The sequence below is a fragment of the Glycine soja genome, chromosome 19 (genome assembly GCF_004193775.1).
Source record: "Glycine soja cultivar W05 chromosome 19, ASM419377v2, whole genome shotgun sequence".
Classification (NCBI taxonomy): Eukaryota; Viridiplantae; Streptophyta; class Magnoliopsida; order Fabales; family Fabaceae; genus Glycine; species Glycine soja.
Window position 1 is genome coordinate 41,809,949 of NC_041020.1, and position 24,994 is coordinate 41,834,942.

The following is a 24,994-nucleotide window of genomic DNA, read 5'->3' on the forward strand; positions in this document are numbered from 1 at the left end:
AAAAATGTCTTGGTTATATCCTAGATAAATTTTAGGCACTTAATGATATCTTGGTTGACGTAATAAAAGTGGCCATTGACACACAAAAAAAAAAATAGTGGGCATGTATATAATTGGAAAAGGAGGAGAAACTTTTAATTATTTATAGAGGAAAAATAAAATGCATCACTTATATTGTGTCGTTCAATATGTAACAAACTAATTTTGTTAAACTATTACTGGGGTCTCCCATTTTAATAGCATTTTTAATGTTACAATTCAGATACGATACAATAAAAGAGATACCTTTCGTTGTGCATGTATCGTTTCCCCATTCGTAGAAATTCTCTCATGTTCCTAATAAAATTAAGGAAAGAAACATGGAACATTTTCCAAGTCAAGTAAAGAAAGAGAGACCAATATTTAAAAAATTACAAAAATTCTCTTAAAATTCCATGTTATTATCAGGGACAGAAGATGGTAACTTTCAATCCATGCATGTAAACCCTACCTCACTGCTATCCTCTTTCTCTCCAGCTAGCATTTTACTTTCAGAAGGTTAAAAGATTGTAAATTGCAGGGAAGGGGGGTGATTACATGTATATTTATTTATTTATATTGATAGACTATTATCATGTGTTGCATAAAGTGAAAGAAAGAGTGCTCCTTCAATCGTGTTCTTGGGTTTCATATCAATAATAAATTGATTTTTCTGATTTCTCCATATTTGTCAAATTTTCTCTAATCTAAAATTCTCTAACACTATGTTTGGTGGAAACGATTTTGAGAGGAGGGATACAGACCGAGAGATGATCTAAGGTGAAATTAATCTGAGTTTACTGAGCCTCACAATTAGAAATTTTGTCCAAGGCAAAGGAAAGAAGTGCACATATTTATGTTTGTGTCATTTTGTCTGTTTTGTAAAGCTATACCCACATTTGCTATAAAAAAAAAGACATCAATAAATTTTTCTTAGGATAATATTGATATAAAATAATCTTTATTAGAAGTAGTAATTAATTTTTACTGAGATTGTGAGTGTACATAACTAATATTTCCTTTCTAATAAAATTTATTTCATACTGGACAATTAAAATTAAAAAACACGTGTCACTATTTCTTATGTCAATTATTGATCATATCAATATCGATATAACTATTTTTATAATTTTCTAATTTTTTTTTTACTTTCTCACATAATTCTCTTGAATAGTTGTACCAAACAACTTAGCATTGAACACCCTACTTTATTTTCACTTCATTTATCTTTTCTTCAATTATTCTTTTTCGTTTTCATCCACTCTATTCTAATATTCACAACCAAATATAACATTATAAAATGGTAAAGTTTTTTGTAAAATAAACCCCTCTTCTTAATGGAAACATTGAAAATAAAAACAATCAAATTTCAGTGATAAAAAAACACAAGCTAGAAAGAAAAAAAAAGGAACACGGTAGGAGCTGACACCTTCATTCATTTTGGACAGTTCTATTATAAAGCTGGATTAAATGACAAGATTATGAACTTCACCGAGCATAATCCCTCTCACCTATCTTTGCAAATTTTGTTTGATTCACAATTTTGATTTCCCTATAATTCTTCCATTTTAAAAGAGAAACATTTAATTCTCTACTTTAAAAATTTATAATATTGATTAAATTCTCAATTTTACCTAAATTTTATTTCTTTTATTTTGGTCCAATTGAATCATAAACACAACATGTTCATTTTAGATATTATCAAAGAAAGATTTAATTAATTATAAAGTAAGAAATAAAATGCAAGAAAAATTAAATATTAAACCAAAATTATGAATTATTTAAAATACGGGACTAAAATTATAAATTTTTTAAAATATGAAAATCAATCAAATGTTTGTAATTTGAAATGAGAGATCAAAATTACAGATTTTTTTTAAATATGAGAACCAAATATCTCAATTTTAAAAGACAAAAATTACAGATTATATAAAATAAAGGAACCAAAATTACATTTAAACCAAGAAAATAAATAGATGAATAGCTAAATAAAGTTGATTTTTCCTGGCAAAGTGATAAATTTTCAAGGTGGGAATAGGAATAGCACCAATTTGTTGGCTTGTTAGTGGTGATCCTTAACTGTTTAGCTACAAACAGAACAGATACGGAAACTCACCTCGTTACCGCATGTGATCAGCTTAAAAACAAGGACAGATATTATGGCTTACATACAAAACAGGTAAGCCATTGAACAACCGATTCTTTGTCTAGCTGAAGGGACGCAAATCAGCGAGCACAAATTACACTAGAACCTAGAAAGTGAAAACCTAAATTCTCAGCAGCGTACAACCAAGAATAGTACCATGACACCGTGTCATCCGAGCTGCTTGGCGCCAAGTTGGTCTCTCACTTCCAAGTGTGAGAACATCAACTTCGGATAATGGCTTAATGTCCCAATTCCATCTATCTGGTCCAATGAAGCCTCCAATCACGTATAAGTCATCACCTAGTCCAGTCATTGCAAAGCCAATTCTCTTTCGAAACTCAGATGCTGAACCTACAACCTTTCTCACTTCTTTGTCCTGCTTGAAGATTAATCCATGGCTCATCACATAAAGTGCATCACCGACAACTGCCATCTGACCTTGGAGCCACACACATTCCTCGACAGTCCACCCGGGCCCTGCATTGTCTAAAACTTGCACTGTTGACATATCCTTGTGCAGCACATGCACCTTTCCACCAATCACTACTCCTGAACAGGCCGAATTATGAGTGCGATGAAGATCAGGCATTGGAATCCAAATATCCTTGTCAGGATCATACATTTCTGATTGAGATATTGATTTTCTGCAGCTAGTGAAGCCCCCAGCCACAACAATTTTTCCATTCAAAACACAGCATGCAAACATAGAACGGGGAACGAGCATTGATGCACGAGAGGCCCACTCCCGGGCTACAGGGTCATATGACCAAACTTCATCTGTTGCAAAACAACCATCTTGGTCACCAGTCAAAGGATCAACAGCATCACTTCCACCACCAATCACAAACAACTTTCCAGCAGTAGAAACAGCGCCAAAGTTGGAAAGGTGCCTGATCTTTGAGGGAAGAACAGGAAGTGTAATCCAGAGATCTTGCATAGGGTCATACAGCTGCCATAAGTTCTCTGGATCAAAAGCACAGACACATAACAGATCCTCAGTCGAACCAACCTCCTGCCGAGCTTTAAATAGTTCAGGGCTACAAATAGCTGCTTGCCAAGATCGAGAGACAAGCTCTAACACTGGGTGGAGGTAGAAGGGAACACGTGCAAGGCACCTAATTGCAACAGCGTCAGGAAGTCCTTCGATCAGTCCAGACATTATAAATTTATAACTGCTGTTTCATCTATTTCTGATAACTCTCCACCACTGACTTACTGTTATTATAGAAGGTGCACCTGCAATCACAATATTTATCCATTAATGTAAACTGATACTTTAAAATTCAAATTCAATGTGTTAGATACAGTACTAATTTGAAAGACATGGTAGACTTCGAATGAAATTCAAATTCAATTTAGAAATTTGAATGAAATCTTCTGTTGTGTAAATGAAACATCAGCAAGAATAACAACAAAAACAGTGCATTTGAATATAATTTATGATAATATTGGCTCCCTTCCTCTATAAGTGATTTTTTTTTATTGAACTTTCTATATTTTAGAACTTGAGAAAAGATACAAGTCATCAAACAAACAAAAATATTAGGGAGTATTGGATTTACATGTAATAACATATTTAATTTTATTTCTGTTCATTATGATGGCAAATAGTAACAAGTGAGTCTCAAATAGAGACCCATAAGATTTCAAACTAGTGGTCCCTCCATCTACCTAATGGTAGAAGTCATGTTGAAATGTAGACACTCACTGATAATAATTTATCTCCTAAGAGTCAAACAAAGACAAGCAGGTTGTTTAAGATGGAAGCCAAAAAAGCCTCCAAAGATATCTCATATCTCACATTTTCACCCTCTCAGCCCCAGCAACTGTCCCATGTTCTCTCATAATCTTCAAACTAATCATGAATTTGCATTTTATCTACCTCCTCAATCCCATTCCCATTGTAGAATGGAGACTGTATATTACATGTGGAAATCCTGCTTTCATGTTTCAACATCACCCCTCTGGAAAATTCTAAAAAACAACATAAACTTATTTCTTGATTCATAGTTTGAATCCTGGATAGCAGCACGTAGCGGCTGGAGCCAAAAACTCTATAGCGGGCAGTGTTATTATTGGCGGATGCTGGAACATGGCAGAAGGCAGAAATTCCACCATATAAACACGCCATTGCACCTAATGGCACCGCCATGGCAGGCTTCCCTTCATAAATTGTCTATGGCAGTTGGCAAAAAGTCATAGGTATCTTAAACAAAACATACATGTAAATACTAACAAAAGTCAAATACAACTTTCCTAGATAGGAATCATCAATCATCATCTTCTAAATCCAAGTTGTCTTATTTAAAATTTGGGTAAAATATGTTTTTAGTCCCTTAACTATTCAAGGTTTTTTGTTTTTAGTCCCTAAACTAATAATTGCCTGGTCTTAGTCCCTTATTTATTTTCCGTTAGGTTTTTGGTCCCTACCGTCAAGTGTCTTTGTTAAATGATGATGTGTCATTTAATTTTTTAATTATTTTAAAACGTTTGTGGCAGTTTTTTTTCTGGTGTTTAAAAACCACAAGAAATTGTTTTCCTAAGGTTTTCAATAGTATTCACGATTTATTAGAAAAAAGAAAAAGGAATAGCAAACCACAAAAAAGAAAAGACAAGATGCATTAAAAATTAGAGATTATGATTTTCATTCAGATAATCGAAAGTGGAATAAAGGCCCCAAATCTCTTTTATTGCTAGTAATTCCCAACGTTCCTTGGTGGTCCACAATGATTTGAAAACAATTAATCCCACAGAAGGAGCTTTGCACAAATATTTTGTGCTGTGGCGCTTCGATTGTGAGGAGTGGAACCAAGGTGATGAGGGAAGTGTTTGAAGCTACGAAAGGAAGGTTGAATGTTGTGGGAAGAGCGAATTTGGTTACAGCAACCAGCCTCCATCCCTAATTCCTTCCTGATGTGGGTTTTGTCAGCTTCTGAAGAAGAGAACCTAGAAGACCCTCGAAACCCTCCAATTTGTCAATTGGCGCAAGGGCGATGCCACCACTATGCGAAAGGCAACCCCCGATGCAACCACCAGCACCTCATCACAATTTCAACCTAACCCTTGCAACTATAAGGTTGTGCACCTCTGACGATACTCGCATGCCAACATCAATCTCCCTTTCCCCGACAGTGCAAGCGACTCTTCGATTGTGGATCTGGCACCATAGATCTGGATCTGTGGATGTTGTGAAAACCAGGTGTTCAAATTCATCTGTTTTCTTTCCATTGTTGGCGTTCTTGTTGTGATATTGGCTGTTGTTATTTTATTTTTTATGTTTTCAATTCTTGTTTGTTGTGGGTTAAATTTTTTTGCTATTGTGATAGATATTTAATTCGACAGTATATAAAAAACCTTATGGATGCAATTTCTGGCGGTTTTTAACAGCCAGAAAATGCGTCAATGGTTCGCCTCATCAATTTCTGACGATTTTTAACTGCAAGTAAAATAAAACTGCTGCAAATATTTTAATGTAATTAAAAATTAACCGCCAGGTCATCATTTAACGGAGACACTTGATGATGGGGACCAAAAATCAAACCGAAAAATAGTTTGGGGACCAAGACCAGTCAACATTTAGTCGAGGGACCAAAAAACAAAAATCTTAAATAGTTGAGGGACTAAAGACATATTTTACCCTCAAAATTTTCAGCACTATTACAGCTGTAGATTTCATTTTTTGAAATTGAAATCCCAAAAATACCCCCCAAAAAACTCTAACTTCTTTGTTCAAAGGGTTTTTTTTGGAATCAACACAAAGAGCCACTATGGCCACTATTCAGCCTGCTATTTGGACCACTAGAGCCACAACACTAAACCGCTGCTCACTGCTATGCTTGCTATAGCAGTGCTAAAGCACACTATTTAAAACCCTGGCTTGATTATTCTCAAAAAAATATATCAACTAGCCTAGTTCTTAAAGTTCAACTGAAACTGCTATATCTACAATTAGGAACCTTGTAACAATTAGAAAATTGGAGGATAAAATCTGGGTTTATAAAGGAAACAGGAAGCACAAAAATGCAACCCAGTATCATCCAATGTTGATTCCCTGTATAAGGGACAGAAGAAAGAGTGATTACCCTCTAATATATATGTCCATCCCTTCACTCATGACTCAACACATTCTCAAGGTTTTACATGACACCAATTTTCAATATACTTATGGGAATAATAAGGCAAAATCCTATAATGATTAATTAACCAGCTGGATCTAATTATCAAATCATGCCCAAATACCGACCTGTGTTTTTATGTTTCACATTTTGCATTCTATGCCTGGACCTGTTATGAAAGTTACATAGATCGTCCCTAAGCTGCATTAACTTTAGCTTTGCACAGCTCAGTTTCAACCCCAATACTGAAGCATAAACTAAACGGGTTTTGCTAACCAACACCCTTAGGGCATTGAATAAGGAATTTGAAAAAGGAAAGATTTTATTGGAAATCATATAGGAGTGCATTTAAATTTCATAGGGGAATGCATTTTTACACGCCCCATTAAAAAAAATCCCCTTTTACTTCCTTAACCAATGCCTTTAGAGCATTGGTTAGCATTTACCTAAACTAAATGTCCAACCCCAATAATAGAGCATTAAAAAGCATAAAGTAGTTATACATGAGTAGTCAAGGAAATACCAATACCAGAGACACCTAATTCACTGAAATTATAAGATGGTCATATACCAGACTCCTCTCCTTATCAAACACAAAATAAAGCAAAATGTTTCTTAGCCATCTGAGAAACCTATGAATACTTACATGGAACCCTCAGATGCAGATGCTCCCAAGCAAAAACAAAGGTAAAAAAAGAATATTTACATAGGACAATACGTTTCATTGGAAATTATATGCCATGGCACACATATGTGAACAAAAGATACAGCCAACATGAAAACAGCCCATTGCAGGGAGAACTCAAAGGCAAATATGATCTCATTTGAATACAATGCAATGCTTACTTAATAGGATGCGCATACGTTCAAATGGAAAATAGACACAAAAAAACATCTCTAATTCCCAGTTTCAGTGCATGACCCAAAACAAACGAAACTGAAAGTTCCTGAAAATGGCTTTAATAGGGAGCAACAAAGAGGCCAAACTCACTTCTACAAAGAATGAATAAAGTCAAATGGGAAAAACAAACAAACTCACGATGAAACCACTTCGGTACACAAACATCTCAGAATTCAAATAGGGATTCCAACCCTAACATTTTTCAGCACTAGAAAAAAAAACGAAATAGCAGTGTAATAACAAAAGAAGGAACAAAAAAAGAGTCGAAATTCGAAATTAATATAGCAATGGGTATTGGATCAACTCCAAACAGAACCAAAATCAAAACAAATTAAGTACCATCCCTCACTCACGATTAATTCTAATTACAAAAATTAATTTTTTAAAATAAAACAAAAAGCAGAGAGATAGGGGAAGGTGATTTACCTGACAGCGAAGAAGAAAGGGATTGCCAAGAGAGAGAGGGAGGGAGAAAAGGAAGGGAATTGCTATGATGAAGAGTTTTACAATGTGAATGTTGAGCGTTTCGGTTTTGCGTTACTTCCCCTCCCCTAAGGTTTTCTTTTCTTTTTCAGATATGTGAAACAAAACTAGATAGATAGATTAGGTTATAGTTCTGATTTGGTATTTTAAGAATCAAAATAAAAATAAATAATAATAATAACTCGTGTAAGTGTATGTCATATAATAATGAGGGGATTAATTTTCCTTTCCCTTTGCGTGCCCCGATTCACTACCACTCCCCATTCATTATGCTGCAGACGAATACCTCTCCGCATATTCTAAATTCCTTTTCATTTTCCTTCCCCCACAACTTCTGGAATCTCCAGTTTTTTTTGTTTTTTTTTTTCTGTTTGTGTTGGACTATTTCTCTTTTGTCTTATTTACGTGCTTGTTTTTACTAGGATGAAAAATTTAGAAGAGTTGAATCTCAACAATTTATCATAAAACATATTTCAAGATTTAATGAGGGTTTACATACGTGCTTAAAGATTATTCATCAATAACACTTATACATTAATGTCAAAAATCAAACTCATCTTCTTCTTTTTTTAAATATGAGTTTATTCATTATCAACTATGTTAACCTTCTCAAAACTTATGATGGGAATTTTCTATATATTCTTATTCACCTTAGGTTGACATGCGAATTGTGCGAGGACAACAAAAAAAAATTGAACGAAAAAAACGAACACACACTCAAACTCAACAACAACGACGTTTTTATTTTCTCACATGATGAGAGCCCATTCAATCCATAGCTGGCTACGTCGATTTGGATATTGACTCTTGATTTCGTATGGACCAGGTAATCGATCTACCTATTCTCTTTTTCGGTTTTGAAGATCAGTTTACTTTTAAGTTTTAAATTGTAAATACTTGTAAGATATTAAAATTTTATTTTATTTATTCAGAAAAAACAATCATGTATCGTACTAATTTTAAAACCTACGATCTCATATATATTGTCCAACTTCTCACAACTAGGCTTACTCTAATCAGTTTTTATTTAGCAAAAATAATAGTCAATTAAAATATTATCATAAATAATTTATTAACCATTAAAATTGATAATTTATTAATGATGTGAAATTAAAAAAAAATACTTATATGTGTATCGGGAATGATAATTTATAACCGTGGTGCTTTCTAATCCATAGTTGTCACCAATAAGTTATTACACTTTTATAAAGTATTTTAAAAAAATATTAATAAATGGTTGTTAGTTTGATAGTTTTTGTTAGTGAAAGGAATTTAAACTTATGATCTCTCTTATTTCTTCTTTCAATCATTAACTCGACATTATATAACTCCTTTATAAAAAAAATATTAATAAGTGGTCTAAGTGGATGGATTAAGGAAGTAAAGGAGGAAAAAAAAAAATATATTACAATGCATAAAAACACGCTCTCACAGTCTCATGTGATTTTTGAATGTACTCTCTTATAATTTATGATAAAAAAAAATTTTTAATTTCTTAACCAGTGCTATTCGGATCAACATATGTTAATAAGAACCCTTACAAAATCAATCCCAATTCAATTAGGCAAATAAGTTTCCTAAGAAAACAAAGACAAATAAGTTAGGGTTTTTTTAACCGGTTTTAAGTTTGTCTACTCCAAAATGGTTCAAAAATACTTTGTCTACTCCGATAGTTACTCAAATCAAGAATCTATTCATAGATGACAAACAAGGCATTGTATTACCGGTGGATTGTTAGTGGTATTGCTACGTGTCTAATTCTTTACAAGAAGTACAGGTAATGATTACCGCAAAAATTTGTGGGCCTGGTAAATAAAGACATCAATCAGGCTATGTTTCACCAAAACAAAATACAAAGCATGGTATTAACTACTTGTGTATCAATTTCTTCCATAGCTGTTTATAAAAGTCTTTTACTTATTTTGTGAATCTGTACCTAATTGACAAGGTGCATACCTGATACAAAAAAACCAATGTTAAACTCTAAAACTTTTACTATAAATTTATGGAATTTAATGATCAGTGTACCTTAGAAAGAAACAAACAAATAATAATGGCTGACAAATTAACATTTAACAAATATGAACAAACTCATTTTTAGCCTTCATGTTCAATTAAATTTTTATTTGGTTTTAAATATTTTATTCCAGGATAAATTGCAATTTTACTCTTCTTTAGTTTTAATATGTGATTTTCGTCTTTTTATTTTTTTTCCCCACAATTTTATTCCATCTATTTTAAAAAATTCACAATTTTTGTTCAATACTCAATTTTGCATGTTTCATTTTTGTTATGTGTTAACTCATAGACAAATACACCAAATTATCTCAAGTAGTAAAATACTCAAAAGTCCAAGTATCGAATACACATGAACTTTATTTGTACTTAGATTGATGCAAATCCAAAATTTACAAGCAAAAAATAAGATAGAGAATGAAGAGTTGTAAAATTTAAAGAAAGTAAAGATAAGAAGTATAAGAAATTTAAAATAGAAGATACAAAAAGGTAGGGGATAAAATAAAAATTTAAAGAGATAAGAGATTTAAAAGTAAAAAAATAAAATAGATAAGAGATTTTAATGTAAAGAATAAAAGATAAAGATGATGATAAAAAGATGAATTCAAAATGCAAATATGTTGGGGTCTAACATGTCAAAACTACTTTGATGCAATGTTAATGATTTTCTGTATAGAATGGTATCCTACTTTCCAACCACATCTCTTATGACATCTATCTTTAGTTTCCCGCATAAAGAGCCTAATTTATCTTTTTTTTCAAATTTATTTGCAAAGATAAAAATAATAAATTGCATTAAGATATTAAGATTAGATTAGAGATGCATGAAATAAGCTAAACGAATAATCAATCTATTTCTAACAATGATTTCATTTAGATACATTTTCCTAGTTCTTTACAAAATAACCATTTTTCAATGTATTATCCCTTAAATACTATATGAGACCATAATAAACAAATAGATACAAAAAAATAGAAACATGATTACATTAAATAGATAACAAAAAAGATTTACATTACAAGAGTTGGCCTATCAGACTCCCAACAATAAGGGTTTAGCCTGTCATTAACATAAGAGATTTTATACTTTAGGAGCTACTAATGTGGATTGAAGAAGGGAAGGGATGGATAAAGGAAGAGAAGAGGATAATGAACATGGAAAAAGGGTTTCCCCTACTTAAGATACTCAGACTTAGGATGTATTCATTATAGAGAAAGTTTGAGTCTCGATGTATTTTTTCCTTTGACATAAGGTAGCTTAAAATTCACGTGATCTCGCGCTAAGCGGGCCTCTTGGGCTTAGTGAATATGACAGTTTAATCACGCATTTAGCATGACCTTGGACTTTCTCGTGGGCCTTCTTCGCATTAAGCGTGAGTTGATCGTTAAGCGAGCACGCGTGCTGAGCCAGTTTTGTGCGCTAAGCAAGGTTTCCAAATCTCCAATTTTCCTTCAAGGTTTTTTCTTCTAGTTTTTGCATCAGTTTTTCTCTAAAGCACTTGAACTTGTCTTCTTCTTTTGATTTCTGCTGATAAAAAATTACAATGGTATTAATTTCTTCATTATTTTATTAAAAACAACAATAAAGTGAAGAAATTGTAATCATTCTTATTCAAAATTGACTATCAATTTAACTCAAATTTTGCAATTATCATTATGTTAGTTCAATTGAACCTTAGAGATAACATATTCACTTAAGGTTCCATAAAAAATAACTCAATTAATTAACATATTAAAAGAAACAAATATATGCAAATTGAAAATTGGACCAAATTTGCAATTTTTTTTTTTAAAATAAAGATCAAATTGACAAGAAAAAAAATTAAGGAAAACCAAAATTGCATACTAAGATTTAAAGAGAGATGAGAATTATAATTTATCCTGTATTCTATTTATACCTTGATGAATGCTAGTAATTTTTTTTTTTTATCAATTTTGTATATTATTGAATACTATTCATATAAACTCTACTAAATAATGTAGGTTTCACTTTTTCCTTAATGATATTTGCGTAGATTTTACTCAATGTTTGAAAATATAATAAAAATATACGTTGCTAACATTTTTCTTTATTCATGTCTCGTTGTTTTTAATTTTAAAGTCATCCTTAATCATAATTGAAATGAAATATGAATTCATATGTGTCTAATTTGGGACAATATAGAAATTTTGAAAAATTAATAAAAAAAGTTTTAGTCTTGAAAGTAAATATTTAGATCGAATTATATACACATTTGTATTTGCTTTCCAATATCTTTAGAACACTCCAAAGTTATTTCTCAAAAATTGAAATACTCAACATCTTTGAAATCTAGTTTTTATTAAACTAGAAATAAAACCCTATGGGTTTTTTTACGTTATGTAAATCATGTTGAGAAAAATTCATTGATACACTTTTGTATTTAACTGTGTAATAAATTGTTAACTAGGCATGCTTTATTATGTCACCTTTTAACACGTAAATCATTCTTTTAACATGTGTGGAAGTAGTTTTAACGATGTGTGCATTTTTATATTGGTCTTCGCAGCTTTATTCATATATCAAAATAAAAATAAAAATGTTTGTCTTGTGTTTAGATATTTATAGAGATGATAAAGTAGGTTAATCCACCTTAATCCCTTGTTGACGAGTAAAAAAGAAAAATAATTAAAGAATGTATCAGTGTTCTAAATTTTTTGATATTGTTTTCAATTTGATCTTTAAATAAAAAAAGTAAAAAAAAAATATATTGTTGAAATTGGTTGATTCACTTTTATTGAAGTAAATTTGAAAATTTTAACTCGCCACATGTTGGAGTAGGAATTGGTCTGTGAAAAAAAATCAACGGATTAATCTTCTAAAAATAATAATAAAAATTCAAACGTACACTCATACAAATTTTATTGCTAACATATTTCTCAGATTACTGGTAATATATTTCTCAGATTTAAACCTAACACTAAGTTTTTTTTTTTAAAAAAATAAAAAAGAAGAAAATGTTGCCTTTGTAATCAAATTCACCAAGCTCGACGTTTTTCATATCATTCACAGACACACAAATCTTAATTTTATTATTCTTTTATTATTTTATATTTTTCAGCTTTAACGGTTAATTTATCGAACACTTATAATTTAATAAATTAATTTTTTAAATTTTAATTATCAATTATTTTTTTTGCTTCTAACTAATTTCATGAAACATAGGCTACATCTAAACAATGACCAGAATGAATTACAAGCCATGGCACCTTATACTCTCAGTTTTGTTCATCTACTTAACTTAATTAGGCATACCTAACTTGTTCCAATCAAGTGACCTTTATGTAATATGACTTGAATATCACGATTTCTAAAATTTGTTACACGAGTGGTAGTAACTTGGCTAGAATTGATGAGTCATCGATCATATACATGCAGTTAATGAAAAGAAAAAGAAATTGGAAACTGATGTTATAGCTTATCAGCATAATCAAGCACTCTTGTTTCGATTAATAATAATCTATATTACATGATGATGATACCCCTTTTTTTTTATTAGTTTATTTAATTATATCATATCAGCTATCATAATTATATTTATCTATTTTCTAGTTTCTTTTCACTCAAGATTTCAAATAGCATGAACTGAATTGTCCGTACGTCATTATTCTTAAATTGATCATGAATTCTTAAAACCTGGCCTGCTTCGCAAATCACCAATTCTGTATGCATGTTGAAGAACCTAACCTGCTTTTCTTCAAATACACTGATCAAAACTGGTTTGTAAAGGGACGACATATCATGAATTTTTGTTTTCAGAACTAGAGTCGTGAAAGAAAATAAAAATACAACTTAATTAAACTAAGAATATAATTTAGAAAACATTTAAAATTCAATAAAATTTAAAGTTAATTATAATTTCAACTGTTAAATTTTATTTAATAATTATTATTGTACTTTGTCCTCTAAAGTGTACTTGGCTTATGTTAGAAGAGTTAAATTCTTAAAGTAGAAAGTACATATCCTGTGTATTTAAAAAATTAATTTAAAAAACAACTAGAATATAAAAAAAAAATGCATTTTTTTAAAGGAAAACATGTTAATATTATTGATAAAACCAACTTCAAGCACAAGTTGTGCCTAAATTTGTAGGAAACACCAGGTACAAAAGCACCATGCATTTGACATGTGTGATTAAAACTTTTCAAAACCAATTCAGTTGTTCTTAAATTAATTATTAATATTTATAATTTAACATAAATTTCAATTCTTCTTAAATTTATTATTAATATTTATTTTATAATTTTAAATTATAAATTATACTTTTTGATTTTACTTGAATAAGTTTTTTTTTTTTAAGGAACTTGAACAAGTTATAGACAATTAGACATAGTATTTATGATTTTAAATATTTTGAAAAAATTCAATTTAAATTCTGTTTAAATTAATCATGCCGGTCTCACATATAATTTCAAGAAATTTTCTCATTTAACTTTCTAGATATGGTAGAAACGTAGAATGAAATAGAGAGTATTGTTCCAACTCAGTGCATGGTTGACCCAAAATTTGGCAGTGGCCAGAATTTTGGCAGTATGTCCCGATAGAAACTAAGAATCAAAGCACATATATATCTTAGACATCACTAGAAGAAAAATAGAAATAAAAATTTACATCTAATATACAGGGGAAATTTTAATCCTAAGTTTTTTTTTTTTTTAATAAGAATAAAGGACAAATGATACCAGTGGGTATGCTCGAAGCAGTAGAAGATAATAAGAAGGTTTAAAAATGTGCAGAGACGTTGTCTAGATCGTGGTCTTGAATGTGAAAGTCAAAGTCGTTGCAAGGACAAACATGACAAACAAAGAACATGGCAATTTTGTTGAACTTGAATTTCCATGATATGAGGCACCGACACTTCTACTGCCTCCGGTCGTTGATGAAACAGTGTTAGATCCAATTCCTATGCCAATAAAAATGTCAGATTCACAGTGCTAACTAAAAATAATGAAAGTGAGAGAAACTTAAAACAAATTGCTCCCATTTTTCTGGTGTTGAAAATGTCAGTGTATGCAATAAGTTTGACATAAATTCTTGGGCCACTCAGGATTGAAGGAAACCTATAACAAATTTTCTATCACATTCTTTGCTACAGTGTAAAATTCTCCTTGAAATTTTACTAAACAAGAAATCAGACCCAAAAGTTGAGACTCTCCTCATATATATTTTTTTATCAACAAATGGTAGTTGTTAGCATAGTAGTTTTGTTAGCAAGAGAAGACTGAAATTAAAACTTTTTTCTTATTTTTTCCTTTCTTACCCATCTAACTCACTTTGTATCTCAGACTCTCCTCATATTGTATATTGAAAAGAATATGTCACATGCTGAGTAAGATTGTCTTTGGTTTACTGTTTAGGTGAATGTTTGGTTTACCGTTTAAGTGTATGTTTGGAAAACCAGTGTCAAGGCTTGAATGTGTGTTGGATCCAAAAGTATGTCTTTCCTTGCTTTTGAAAACGTAAGTTGGGTTGCGTACCGACAACCCAGACACACTCTAAATGATGGGCACCCATTTCAAAGCTACGTTTTGTGTGAGAAGCCATAATTTCTTACTTTTGTCTGAACGGCCATTTAGGGGGTGCAGAATGTTAAAACAAACATAGCCTAAGGCATTACTATTTAATGTTTTATCCAATGTTTAGCACGTATCATTGTCACATCTCTAAATGTTTTACTTAAAAAGCATCAATGAATTTCTGTTTGGTACCTGAAGGGGAATTCGGAAAGTTGGAAACAGAAACACCTTGAGAGGAAGAAGCTGAGGCTGAAATCATGACATAACAAGGTAAGCTTTTTACACAGTGCAAAAAATTCTGGTACAAAATTCAGTCATACCACTGCAGGAGCTAATAGAAGGTGTCTGAACGTTGCAAGAAGTGGGGAGTGCCAAAGCTCGAGTCTGATTGATGTTGAAACTTGCAGCAATAGATGATGCACCACCATTAACAACCTCACATAGGCATAGTGGCTGTGACCTCACCACAAAGGCAAGTTGAGAGCAACAAGAAGAAGAAGGGATAGAGGCATTTTCTGTTACATAGTCAAGGCAGGGAGAAAGACTTATGAACACATTGGTGCAACTTGATTGATCAGATTGAGCCAATGTGACACCCCAAAGAGCCATCACAAGGGACATGCTCAGCAGCATCTCAATTCTTCTAGATGCCATGATATTCCCCCGCCAATGTTGTTGATCAAATGAGAGAATATTTAAGTGCTCAATGGGTTTCTTTGGATCTTGGAGGTAGAAAAGTCACAATGGAATGACTTAGTGTGACAAAAAGAAGTGTGAATTAAAGAGCGGCAGCTGGCTAGCTTGTGCAGCAGGTGAAGTGGTGAACAACTTTTTTTTACTTTACGTAGGCAGTAGATTCTTTGTTAAGAATCTGACTGAAACTTTACCATTTTGATTTAATAAAGTTGCCCTATGTGTCGTTCTATATATGCTTCTTATCTTTTCTTGGTTACTATTTTGATATGTCCCCAAGGCATGAGTAATATTGCGGGTATTGAAAGGAGAGAATTTGTATCATCTTTTCATGATGACTTTACTTTTGAGAATGATTTATGGTGGAATTAGTGTGCCTATGCAATGTTTCATGCTTTTGGTGCAATAATTATGATCCATAATGGAGCGGGCTACTTAAAGGGAGTGAAAATGTTAACGCATTGAATAATAACAAAAAAATAATGCTTAGAACCGTTGAAACATGTGATACTTTTTCCAACAACTTTTCCATTTTTCTATTTCCTATGTTTTCTATTTTCCTAGATGATCACGCCAAGAATAGAAAGAAAAAAAAAATATACATATACATATATATATATATATATATATATATATATATAATGATTTATATTAAGGGATCCTATTTTATGCGTATGGGAAGTATTTCTCATTGACATGTTCACAACAGGGCATGTTTGAGTTTGACAATTTGACATAACCCACCCTATAATAGCCTACACTTGAGGGATCTTATCAGTCATTGATGTTCTAACAACAGCTCTAGCATTTAGATCCATCGTTTTCTAAGAAATGAAACCTTCAATATATTTTTCCTTCACCTTAATAAGATAATAATGTGTTAAGATGTGTTACTTTTAGTTAAGCATTGAGGTTTTCCATTCTCACTTTAATGATGACAATTGTTTGGGGGAATTAGTTTTAATTTGGTTAGTTCCTATGGTCAATTTGAAGTGTGTGCCAATTTTGTGCAGCAGGACCTATATGACGTTCTAGAATGGATTTTTTAGTATTTGTTCCTCTTCTTCACGGTCTTCTAATTCCTTCACTTTGTTTGCGGCTGACAAAAGGCAAGGCAACAACAACTAGAAGAGTTGAGAAAGCGTCCATTGCTGGATCAATTAGACTCTTGCAATACAATAGGAAGATACATCCTCAGATTTATCTGTCAGTAGTCTAATACAAATGTCAAAAATCCTAAAAACTAATTTCCATCAAACTATTGAAATTGGTCTAGCCAAACCATACCAAATTGCAAGTTTGTAACAATAATTGGGGCAATTGACAGGAATGGTCTTCACTGGATCAAATGTTAGTCAAGTTAGTTGAACTCCTTTATCATATTCATATCTACCTGTTCTCTATTGTAGCATATAAAACCATTCCTTATCTTAGTGTAATCAAAACATAGACCATCCTATTACACATCAATCTTCTTCCATCAAAAAATAATCCTCATACCCCTCATGGCTTTTCAAATACGGGTGATACTAGCAACCCTTATAGTGGCTTCAGTAAATTTGGTTTATGGTCAAGTTAGCACGTCCTGCACAACATCTATGATGAGCAGTTTCACACCATGTGCAAACATCATTACAGGAAGCACTAATAATGGTTTAGTGCCACCAAGTACGTGTTGTGATTTATTAAGGTCTTTGATGAGCACTAATATGGATTGTGCTTGCATGGTTATCTCTGCCAATGCTCCATTTTTCCAACAACCCCTTAGCCAAGCTCTTGCCCTCTCCCTTTCACAAGCATGCAACATTAATGGAGTTCCTTTACAGTGCAAAGGTGCAAACTAATTCAATAATTCATGCTCCATTGCATATAAATATTTGTGCATTTTGACAAACTTTAATTTTCCCATTTCCATTTCCTGATAAATCAATTAGATTTCTAATAGTGTTTTTCTTTGGGAGGATAAATTGCAGCTTCTGGTTCCCCTTTACTAGTTCCAGGTATTGATTAACTGCATTTCACAAGATTTTATTTTTCCTCGTTAGTACTTTTAATATTTATTACTGCATTTCCCAAAATTCAGTCGTATATATTACTGTTACTTTTTAAATATTTTTTATCTATGTAAAAATTCCATTTACACTATATTTTTGTAATCAACTTTTGTTTATAATCGATATTATCAAAATATTTTAATTTGGATTTCTTTTTCAATTATGCTCTTTCTTTGGTTAAAAAAAAGCTAAAAAACTTTTTGGCAGGCCCTGCAGTTCTTGGACCGAACAGCCCAACTCTCCCTTCAATTGCTACATCACCCTTAAGCCCACAAGGTATAACTAATGTGCCCAAAGGGTTTTTTCTTTTCTTTTAAAAAAATGGACTTCAATCCACAAATGGATACAAATAAAAATTTAATTTGCATGCACTGTATTTTTTTTTACTTTTTTAGCAAATCAAAAATTACTTTTTGGTGTGAATTTTAAAATATTTATTATAAAATTTAACAAATATTTTATATATGAAAATTTGTTATTAAATGATAATGTAAAAATATTTTATACCAACAGTATATTTTAATCAAATTCTATAATATAAAAATAATATTTATAATAACAATACATAAAACAACTCAGGAAATGATTTGATAAGTTTCCAAATATAAATCATCTATTTAAAACTTGAAAATTAGTTTTGTTGCTCATAGAATAATTCTATTTAACTCAACATAATTGTTTTTAGTAAAAAATGCATGTAATCTATAAAAAAAAACTTAAAATTAATGAAAGAAATATTTTATCCTCTTAAGTTCCTAACTCTCTCTTTATACATTAATATTTTATCTTCCTAAGTTCCTAACTCTTTATACATTAATATAATCAATGAGGGCAAGACATAAGTTGCACCATTTTTATATATAAAAAACAAAAGTTTAACGTGCTGATGTCAAAATTTTATATTATCAATCTATTTAAAAATTTACGTGACAAATTTTAAAGTAATTATTTTAAAAGTTAATATATTTATTTTATATAACAATTTATAATCATGTGACACAATGTTAAAACATCCTTTACAGTTTATTTAAAATTAATTCCAACTATACATCCACTAAAATGAGAAACTGAGCAGATTCAAGAATGGTGGCTATGGGCAAAGCACAGAAATATGAAAATATGCAATTGGCACGGGAACTGTCACCAGCATCATCACCAGTGGAAGCAGAAACGCCCACAAGAACTAGAATTCCACAAATCCGACCAGTGTTGACTCCACGTCCTTCAGCATCTCATTCATCTTTTGCTTCCCCCTCAGCTTTTCCATTCTTCATAGGAATCCTGGTTTTTGGCATCTATTAGTAGTTGTTAATGTACAATGTATAACAACAAATCATAATCCAGAGACCAATGACGAATGTACGAGGCGCGCAAAAGCTTCAGCTCCTCCCTCAAACTTCTTTAAGTGTATACTAAAACACAGTTGCTGAGTAAGATTGTGTATAGGTGTCACACTTAAATGTTATCTTTATTATTAAAGATATTTTGCAAGAAAAAGATACCAATATATATATATATATATATATATATATAAACAATATGAAGTTGGCAAGCATTTCCACTTGGATCAGAGAATAAAATTACTCTTCAAGGACTATATTTCTCTAGTGTGGCTGAAAGAATCCTGGTCCAGGCTCAAGACCCAGCCAAAGTTACCTTGCTGCTGAGTTAGTTCTTGAAATAGGTTATTTGTTCCAGAACAATAGAGTAGATCCGCATAAAAAGAGCAATGCACCTTTGATAGCCATGAAACCAAATGCTGTTGATTTTAACATTGCTCATATTTGAGACATCTAGGAAGGTAGAGAAGCTTCTTGATATGATGCCTCGAATTGGTGTCAAAGCTGTTGCAAATTTACTGATAATAGTGGCACGTGTGTATGAGAGAAATGGGCCAAGAGAAGAGCTCAAGAAGCTGCAAAGGCACATAGAGGAAGCTCCAAATTTAACTGATTTATAGTTCCGACAGTTCTATAATTGTTTGTTGATATGCCATTTGAAATTTGGGGATCTAGATTCTGCATCAGACATGGTTTTGGAAATGCTTAGGAAAGCAAAGGAAGCAACAAATTCTCTTGCATCTGTCAAATATATGATAAATGCTGCTGAAATTGATCATAGCCACTCTCCTGGACTGGCTTCTGTGCATAGTTTGAACAACAATAAAGATTTAAGATAGTTTAGAAAATAACAGGCCAATTACAAATGCTGTATTATCGTAGGAGGAGTTTTCTAAAGCTTGAGTCAAAAGCTAAACTTGGTTCTTTATTAGCCAAGTTGCAAATGAAGGTGGACTTGATTATAACCAAACATGGTATACTGCAGCCAACTGAAACAATTTATGTGAAATTAGTTAAAGCTTTTCTAGAAGCCGGCAAGACCAATGATTTAGCAATGTTTCTTCTCAAGGCAGAAAGAGAAGATTCTCCTTTCTCCAATGACAACTCAGCCTTGGTTCATGTTATTAATGCAAGCATTTCACTTCGATGGCTGGATCAAGCACATGATCTCCTCGATGAGATGTGTCTAGCCGGAGTTTGAATTGGTTCATCATACTCCTCTCTTTTGAAAGCATATTGCCAAGCAAATAGGGCACAAATGTCACATCACTACTGAGAGATGCTAAGATAGCTGGTATCCAACTTGACTTAATGTATGTTTGATTTCATGTTGGAAAATTGATTCTGGATCTAAATTAATTTGTTCTATTTTTACATGCTTGGTTTCAAGTTATAGAAGATTTCAAAATTGATTATGAATTTATAATTGATTATGAGTTGAAGCAACCTTGAATAGCTATTGCATATAATGAAAACATTCAAGCATATTGCATCACTTCAAAATCAATTTTAACCAAAATTAATTTTATAAAATCAATTTCATTCAAAAATCAATTCTATCAGCACTTATCCAAACACGCACTCAAGCTATTTTGAGGGGTGAATTCTTCGTTCAAACTTATGAAGTTGTGACGATGATGGAAAAAGGAAAAATGTTTGCTGATGTTAGTATTTTAGGGGAATAGAAAGATAGTTAGTTGTTGGATGGTGATTGATAGTTGGTTTAGGATAAAGGTGTAGTTAGAAATATTAATTAGAAGTAGTAGATGACTTAGTAGTTGTGTAGCTCTTAGACAATGAAAGGAGGAGTATACATTGATTTTTCAAATTCATTACATTGAGGTATTGTAAGCCTATTTATAGGCAAGCAAGATTGGTGGCATCATACTTCTAGAGATAGATTTTTCTAGACTTTATACAATAGTCTAGAATACTACGATCTACTTAAGTCATAAATGTTTCTAGATTGTTCTTAACAATACTCTTATACGTTTATAGTACATTTAACTTCTAGATAAATCATGAACTTCTAGGACCTTCTTTTCTATTCTAGAAATTTGTATCATATTTTAACATTCCTCATTGATACAAATTTTAGTAACTCCAAATTCGGTCCATGGTAACTTGAACTTTGTTCTTGATAGTGCCTTCGTAAATACTCGTTCTTTGGTCTTGTAGTGCTCAAGCTAGTAATGCTTTTGCTTAGTTTCTTTGAAGTTTCTTCATAGTATCTAGGCTCAAGTATAGTTGTGTTGCAAGTTTCATATATGTCCACCAAGGATTTTACTCGTCTTGGAGTAGACTCTGGTGAAGAATCTTGTTGTAGAGGTGATGAAAGCATACATGCTTCTTTTGCCACTTCTTGAACTTTTTCTACTTCCCAATTCCAAGAAGCATTTTCATCAACCTTAACATCTCAACTGATGGTGAGTTTTTTCAATTATAAGTTGTAGACTTTGTAGCCTATTGATTAGGTATTGTATCCCAAGAAGATTCCTCTTATAGTCTTGTCTTCTAGCTTGTGTCTCTTTTGGTCTAACACATGCATGTAGCGGATAAACCCAAATACTCTTAGGTTTTTAGCTGATGGCTTTTGTCCACTCCATGCTTCAAGAGGAGTCTTGTCTTGAACTGCATTAGTTGGACATCTGTTGAGTATGTAGACTGCAGTGTGAACTGCTTCTGCCCAAAATGTATTAGGCAATCCCTTCTCTTCAACATTGATCTGGCCATCTCTATGACTGTCTGATTCTTCCTTTGAGACATACCATTTTGTTGCGAAGAGTATGAGATTGTAAGTTTTTGCTCGATACTTTCATCTTCATGTAACTTATATTCTATGCTTCAATCACTTCTTATTACTTTAATATGTTTCCCGCTTTGTTTCTCAACAAGAGCTTTTAACTTCTTGAATATTCCATAGACCTTTTATTTTTCTTTGAAGTAGACCCTAGTCATTATAGAAAAGTCATAAATAAAGAGGATGAAGTACTTGTTGTTGTTTAGTGATGATATCCTCATCAGTCCACAAATGTTAGTGTGGATTAACTCCAACAAGTCTTTAGTTCTCCATGCTTTGTTAGTTGAAAATGGTAATTTGTATTGCTTTTCAAGAAGACATGCTTCACAAGCTTCATTATTTTCATCTAGGCATGGAAGACCTTTCATCATATTCTTTTCATGTAGCAACTTCAAAGCTTGAGTGTGGAAGTGACCAAATCTTCGATGCCATAACCATGAATCATCAATTGTTGCTCTCATGGAAATGTTAGTACTAGTAGTATACTTGAAGCTTATTGGAAAAATTTTATTTCCTTTCTCCATTTTAACTTTGACAATCTCTTTTTTTTTGTTATTTTTATCAGATAGTGCACGTATCTCCTTTGAAGTGAAGAGAATAGTCTTTCTCCATCATTTGTCTAATGCCTAAGAGATTTTCTTTAAGATTTGGAACTAGTAAGACATCTTTGATGAATCTTGTACCTTTCTTTGTCTCCACCATGATAGTGCCTTTTTACTTTTGACTCTACCATGGTGCCATTTCAAACTTTGACTTTGACAGTATCATCAATTTCCTTGAAGATGCTTCTATCATCAGCCATGTGATTGCTGCAACCGCCATCCAAGTACTAGTTTCCACCTGTCTTATCGCTAGAATCTCGGGTAGCATAGAAAAGATGTTGCTCATTGTCATGCTTCTTGATGAAATTTGCTTGATGCTTGTTTTTATTGCAACAATTCTTCTCCACATGTCCAAATTTTGTTACAATAATGACATTGTGGTTTTCCACGATGCCAAAAATCCTTCTCTGAGTGATTTGTCTTTTCACATATGTCACATGGAGGATATTTTTTTGATTGGTCTTAGGGAAATTTCTAGAATTATGTTTGTTTCTAGAAACTTCTCTATTTTTTCCCACCAGTTTCTTCATCTTAAGACTGTAATTTGAGCTTTGATTGGAAGGAATTTTTGAGAGAGTCTTCATCGTGCCTTTTCAATCTTTGCTCATTCGCTTCAAGAGAATTCATAAGTCGTCACTAGTAAAGTAGACAAATCTTTGGTTCGCTCTATTGCAATCACAATTACATCAAAGCTATGGGGAATAGAAATAAGATTTTTCTCAATAATTTTCTTGTCAAAAATATTTTTTCTATATGCTCTTATTTGACTAACTATTTCTTTTATCCTAGAATAATAGTCTTTAACAGTTTCAGACTCCTTTATCTTTATTAACTCAAAGCCCTGTCCTAGACTTTGAAGTTTAATGGCACATACCTTGTCGTTGCCTTGAAACTCCTCCTGCAATGTACTCCACGCATCCTTAGCATTTGTGACATCCATTATTCTTGGAAAAATTGCGTCATCTATTGCTTGTTGTAAAATATATAGTGTCCTTGAATCTTTTTTCTTATTCTCCTTCAACTTCTTCTTTTGTGTTGCACTAAGAACTGAAGTGTATGTAGAAGCAATGAATCCTTCTTCTACAATGTCCCATAAATCTTGAGAACAAAAAATATCTTCATTTTAATGTTCTAATAGTCATAATTTTCTCCTGAATAGGAAAATGAATAGATGAGGTTTGGGTAATATTGGTCATGGTTTAAGATAATTTTTTTTTAAAAAGTCGTTGATGAGATGGAAGAAAATTGGAAGAATAAAAAGTACGAAATAATTATGATTAGATTATGTAAAATGTGGGAATCTTCTGTATATATAATCATTGTTGTAGATATAATTAACTCATTATATTTATTGAATTATACATAATGAAAATAGGAATTGGTAAATTAGAATATATATCTTATTCCAATTTTATAGTTTATACAGTTTTAAAACTGAGATGTAAAGTTGTTATGTAATTTTATATATGTTATATTAAAAAAGGTAATTTTATATATGAAATATTACCAATTGCTAATAAATAGTTTGTGTATTAAATGACAATTTGTTAATATAAAAAATATAAGATATAAATTTGAAAAAAGTATATATCATAGATCACTGTCATGTTCACTCTCCAATTATAAAAACTGAGATATGCACGCACTTAAAATACAGTGAAATTATACACTTATTTCGGCAATAATATCATTCTGAAGTTATTACAAGATTAATTAAGGTGAGGCAATACCTACTGGTAAAAAAAGAGAAAAAGTAGCGAGTCAAAACACTTTTTCTTTATCTTTTGTTAATTGTTTCTTCAAGGTGTTGCCTCTTTAAACTGCAGTCACTCTGACGCTTTTGATATGTTGATTTGACGAACACAAACAAACTAGCAAGATTTAACAATGACGTAAACGCAACTTTCAATATTAGCCGGAAAACAAAGTCTAATAATTGCGGCATTACGAAGAATAACGAACTTAATGTGTTTATGAATAATTGCTCTCTCCCCCTCTCATTATATATAAAAAACATTTTAAACTTTTTTTTAAAGATATTGACAGCACACAATTATTGTTTTTCTTTATACCTCAACTGAATTGAGTGCAAAAAAACTGATGATAAAGTTAACGTTTATACCTTCGTTCTAAAGATTAAAATTTATTTTTCATCTTCATAAATATACAAATATTCTAAATTTGTTATTGAAATTTTTTCAATATTTTTTTCCTTATAAAATTGGAATTGATTACTTTTGCCCCAAAGTAAGGTTTGAATATAAAAACCTATGTATATTGTTCTTTTATAT

The 24,994-nt window shown here is 31.7% G+C and overlaps 3 protein-coding genes across 3 annotated transcripts; 1 reads left to right on the plus strand and 2 right to left on the minus strand.

Moving 5' to 3' along the window:
• Positions 1-2,003: 2,003 nt before the first annotated feature.
• Positions 2,004-7,973, minus strand: LOC114398087 (F-box/kelch-repeat protein SKIP30-like). The gene is made up of 2 exons (XM_028360230.1): positions 7,607-7,973; positions 2,004-3,400 (listed from the first exon to the last, which is right to left on the minus strand). Exon 2 carries the CDS (start codon positions 3,321-3,323, stop codon positions 2,286-2,288), a length of 1,038 nt encoding a protein of 345 aa, XP_028216031.1. The 5' UTR covers positions 3,324-3,400; positions 7,607-7,973; the 3' UTR covers positions 2,004-2,285.
• A 6,131-nt stretch (positions 7,974-14,104) lies between these two features.
• LOC114399692 (non-specific lipid-transfer protein 3-like) lies at positions 14,105-16,289 on the minus strand. The gene is made up of 3 exons (XM_028361903.1): positions 15,535-16,289; positions 15,407-15,463; positions 14,105-14,601 (listed from the first exon to the last, which is right to left on the minus strand). Exons 1-3 carry the CDS (start codon positions 15,866-15,868, stop codon positions 14,444-14,446), a joined length of 549 nt encoding a protein of 182 aa, XP_028217704.1. The 5' UTR covers positions 15,869-16,289; the 3' UTR covers positions 14,105-14,443.
• Positions 16,290-17,362: 1,073 nt separating this feature from the next.
• Positions 17,363-20,656, plus strand: LOC114399583. The gene is made up of 4 exons (XM_028361788.1): positions 17,363-17,740; positions 17,881-17,907; positions 18,169-18,237; positions 19,037-20,656. The coding sequence occupies exons 1-4, from the start codon at positions 17,413-17,415 to the stop codon at positions 19,261-19,263; spliced, it is 651 nt and encodes a 216-aa protein (XP_028217589.1). The 5' UTR covers positions 17,363-17,412; the 3' UTR covers positions 19,264-20,656.
• The last annotated feature ends 4,338 nt before the right edge of the window (positions 20,657-24,994 follow it).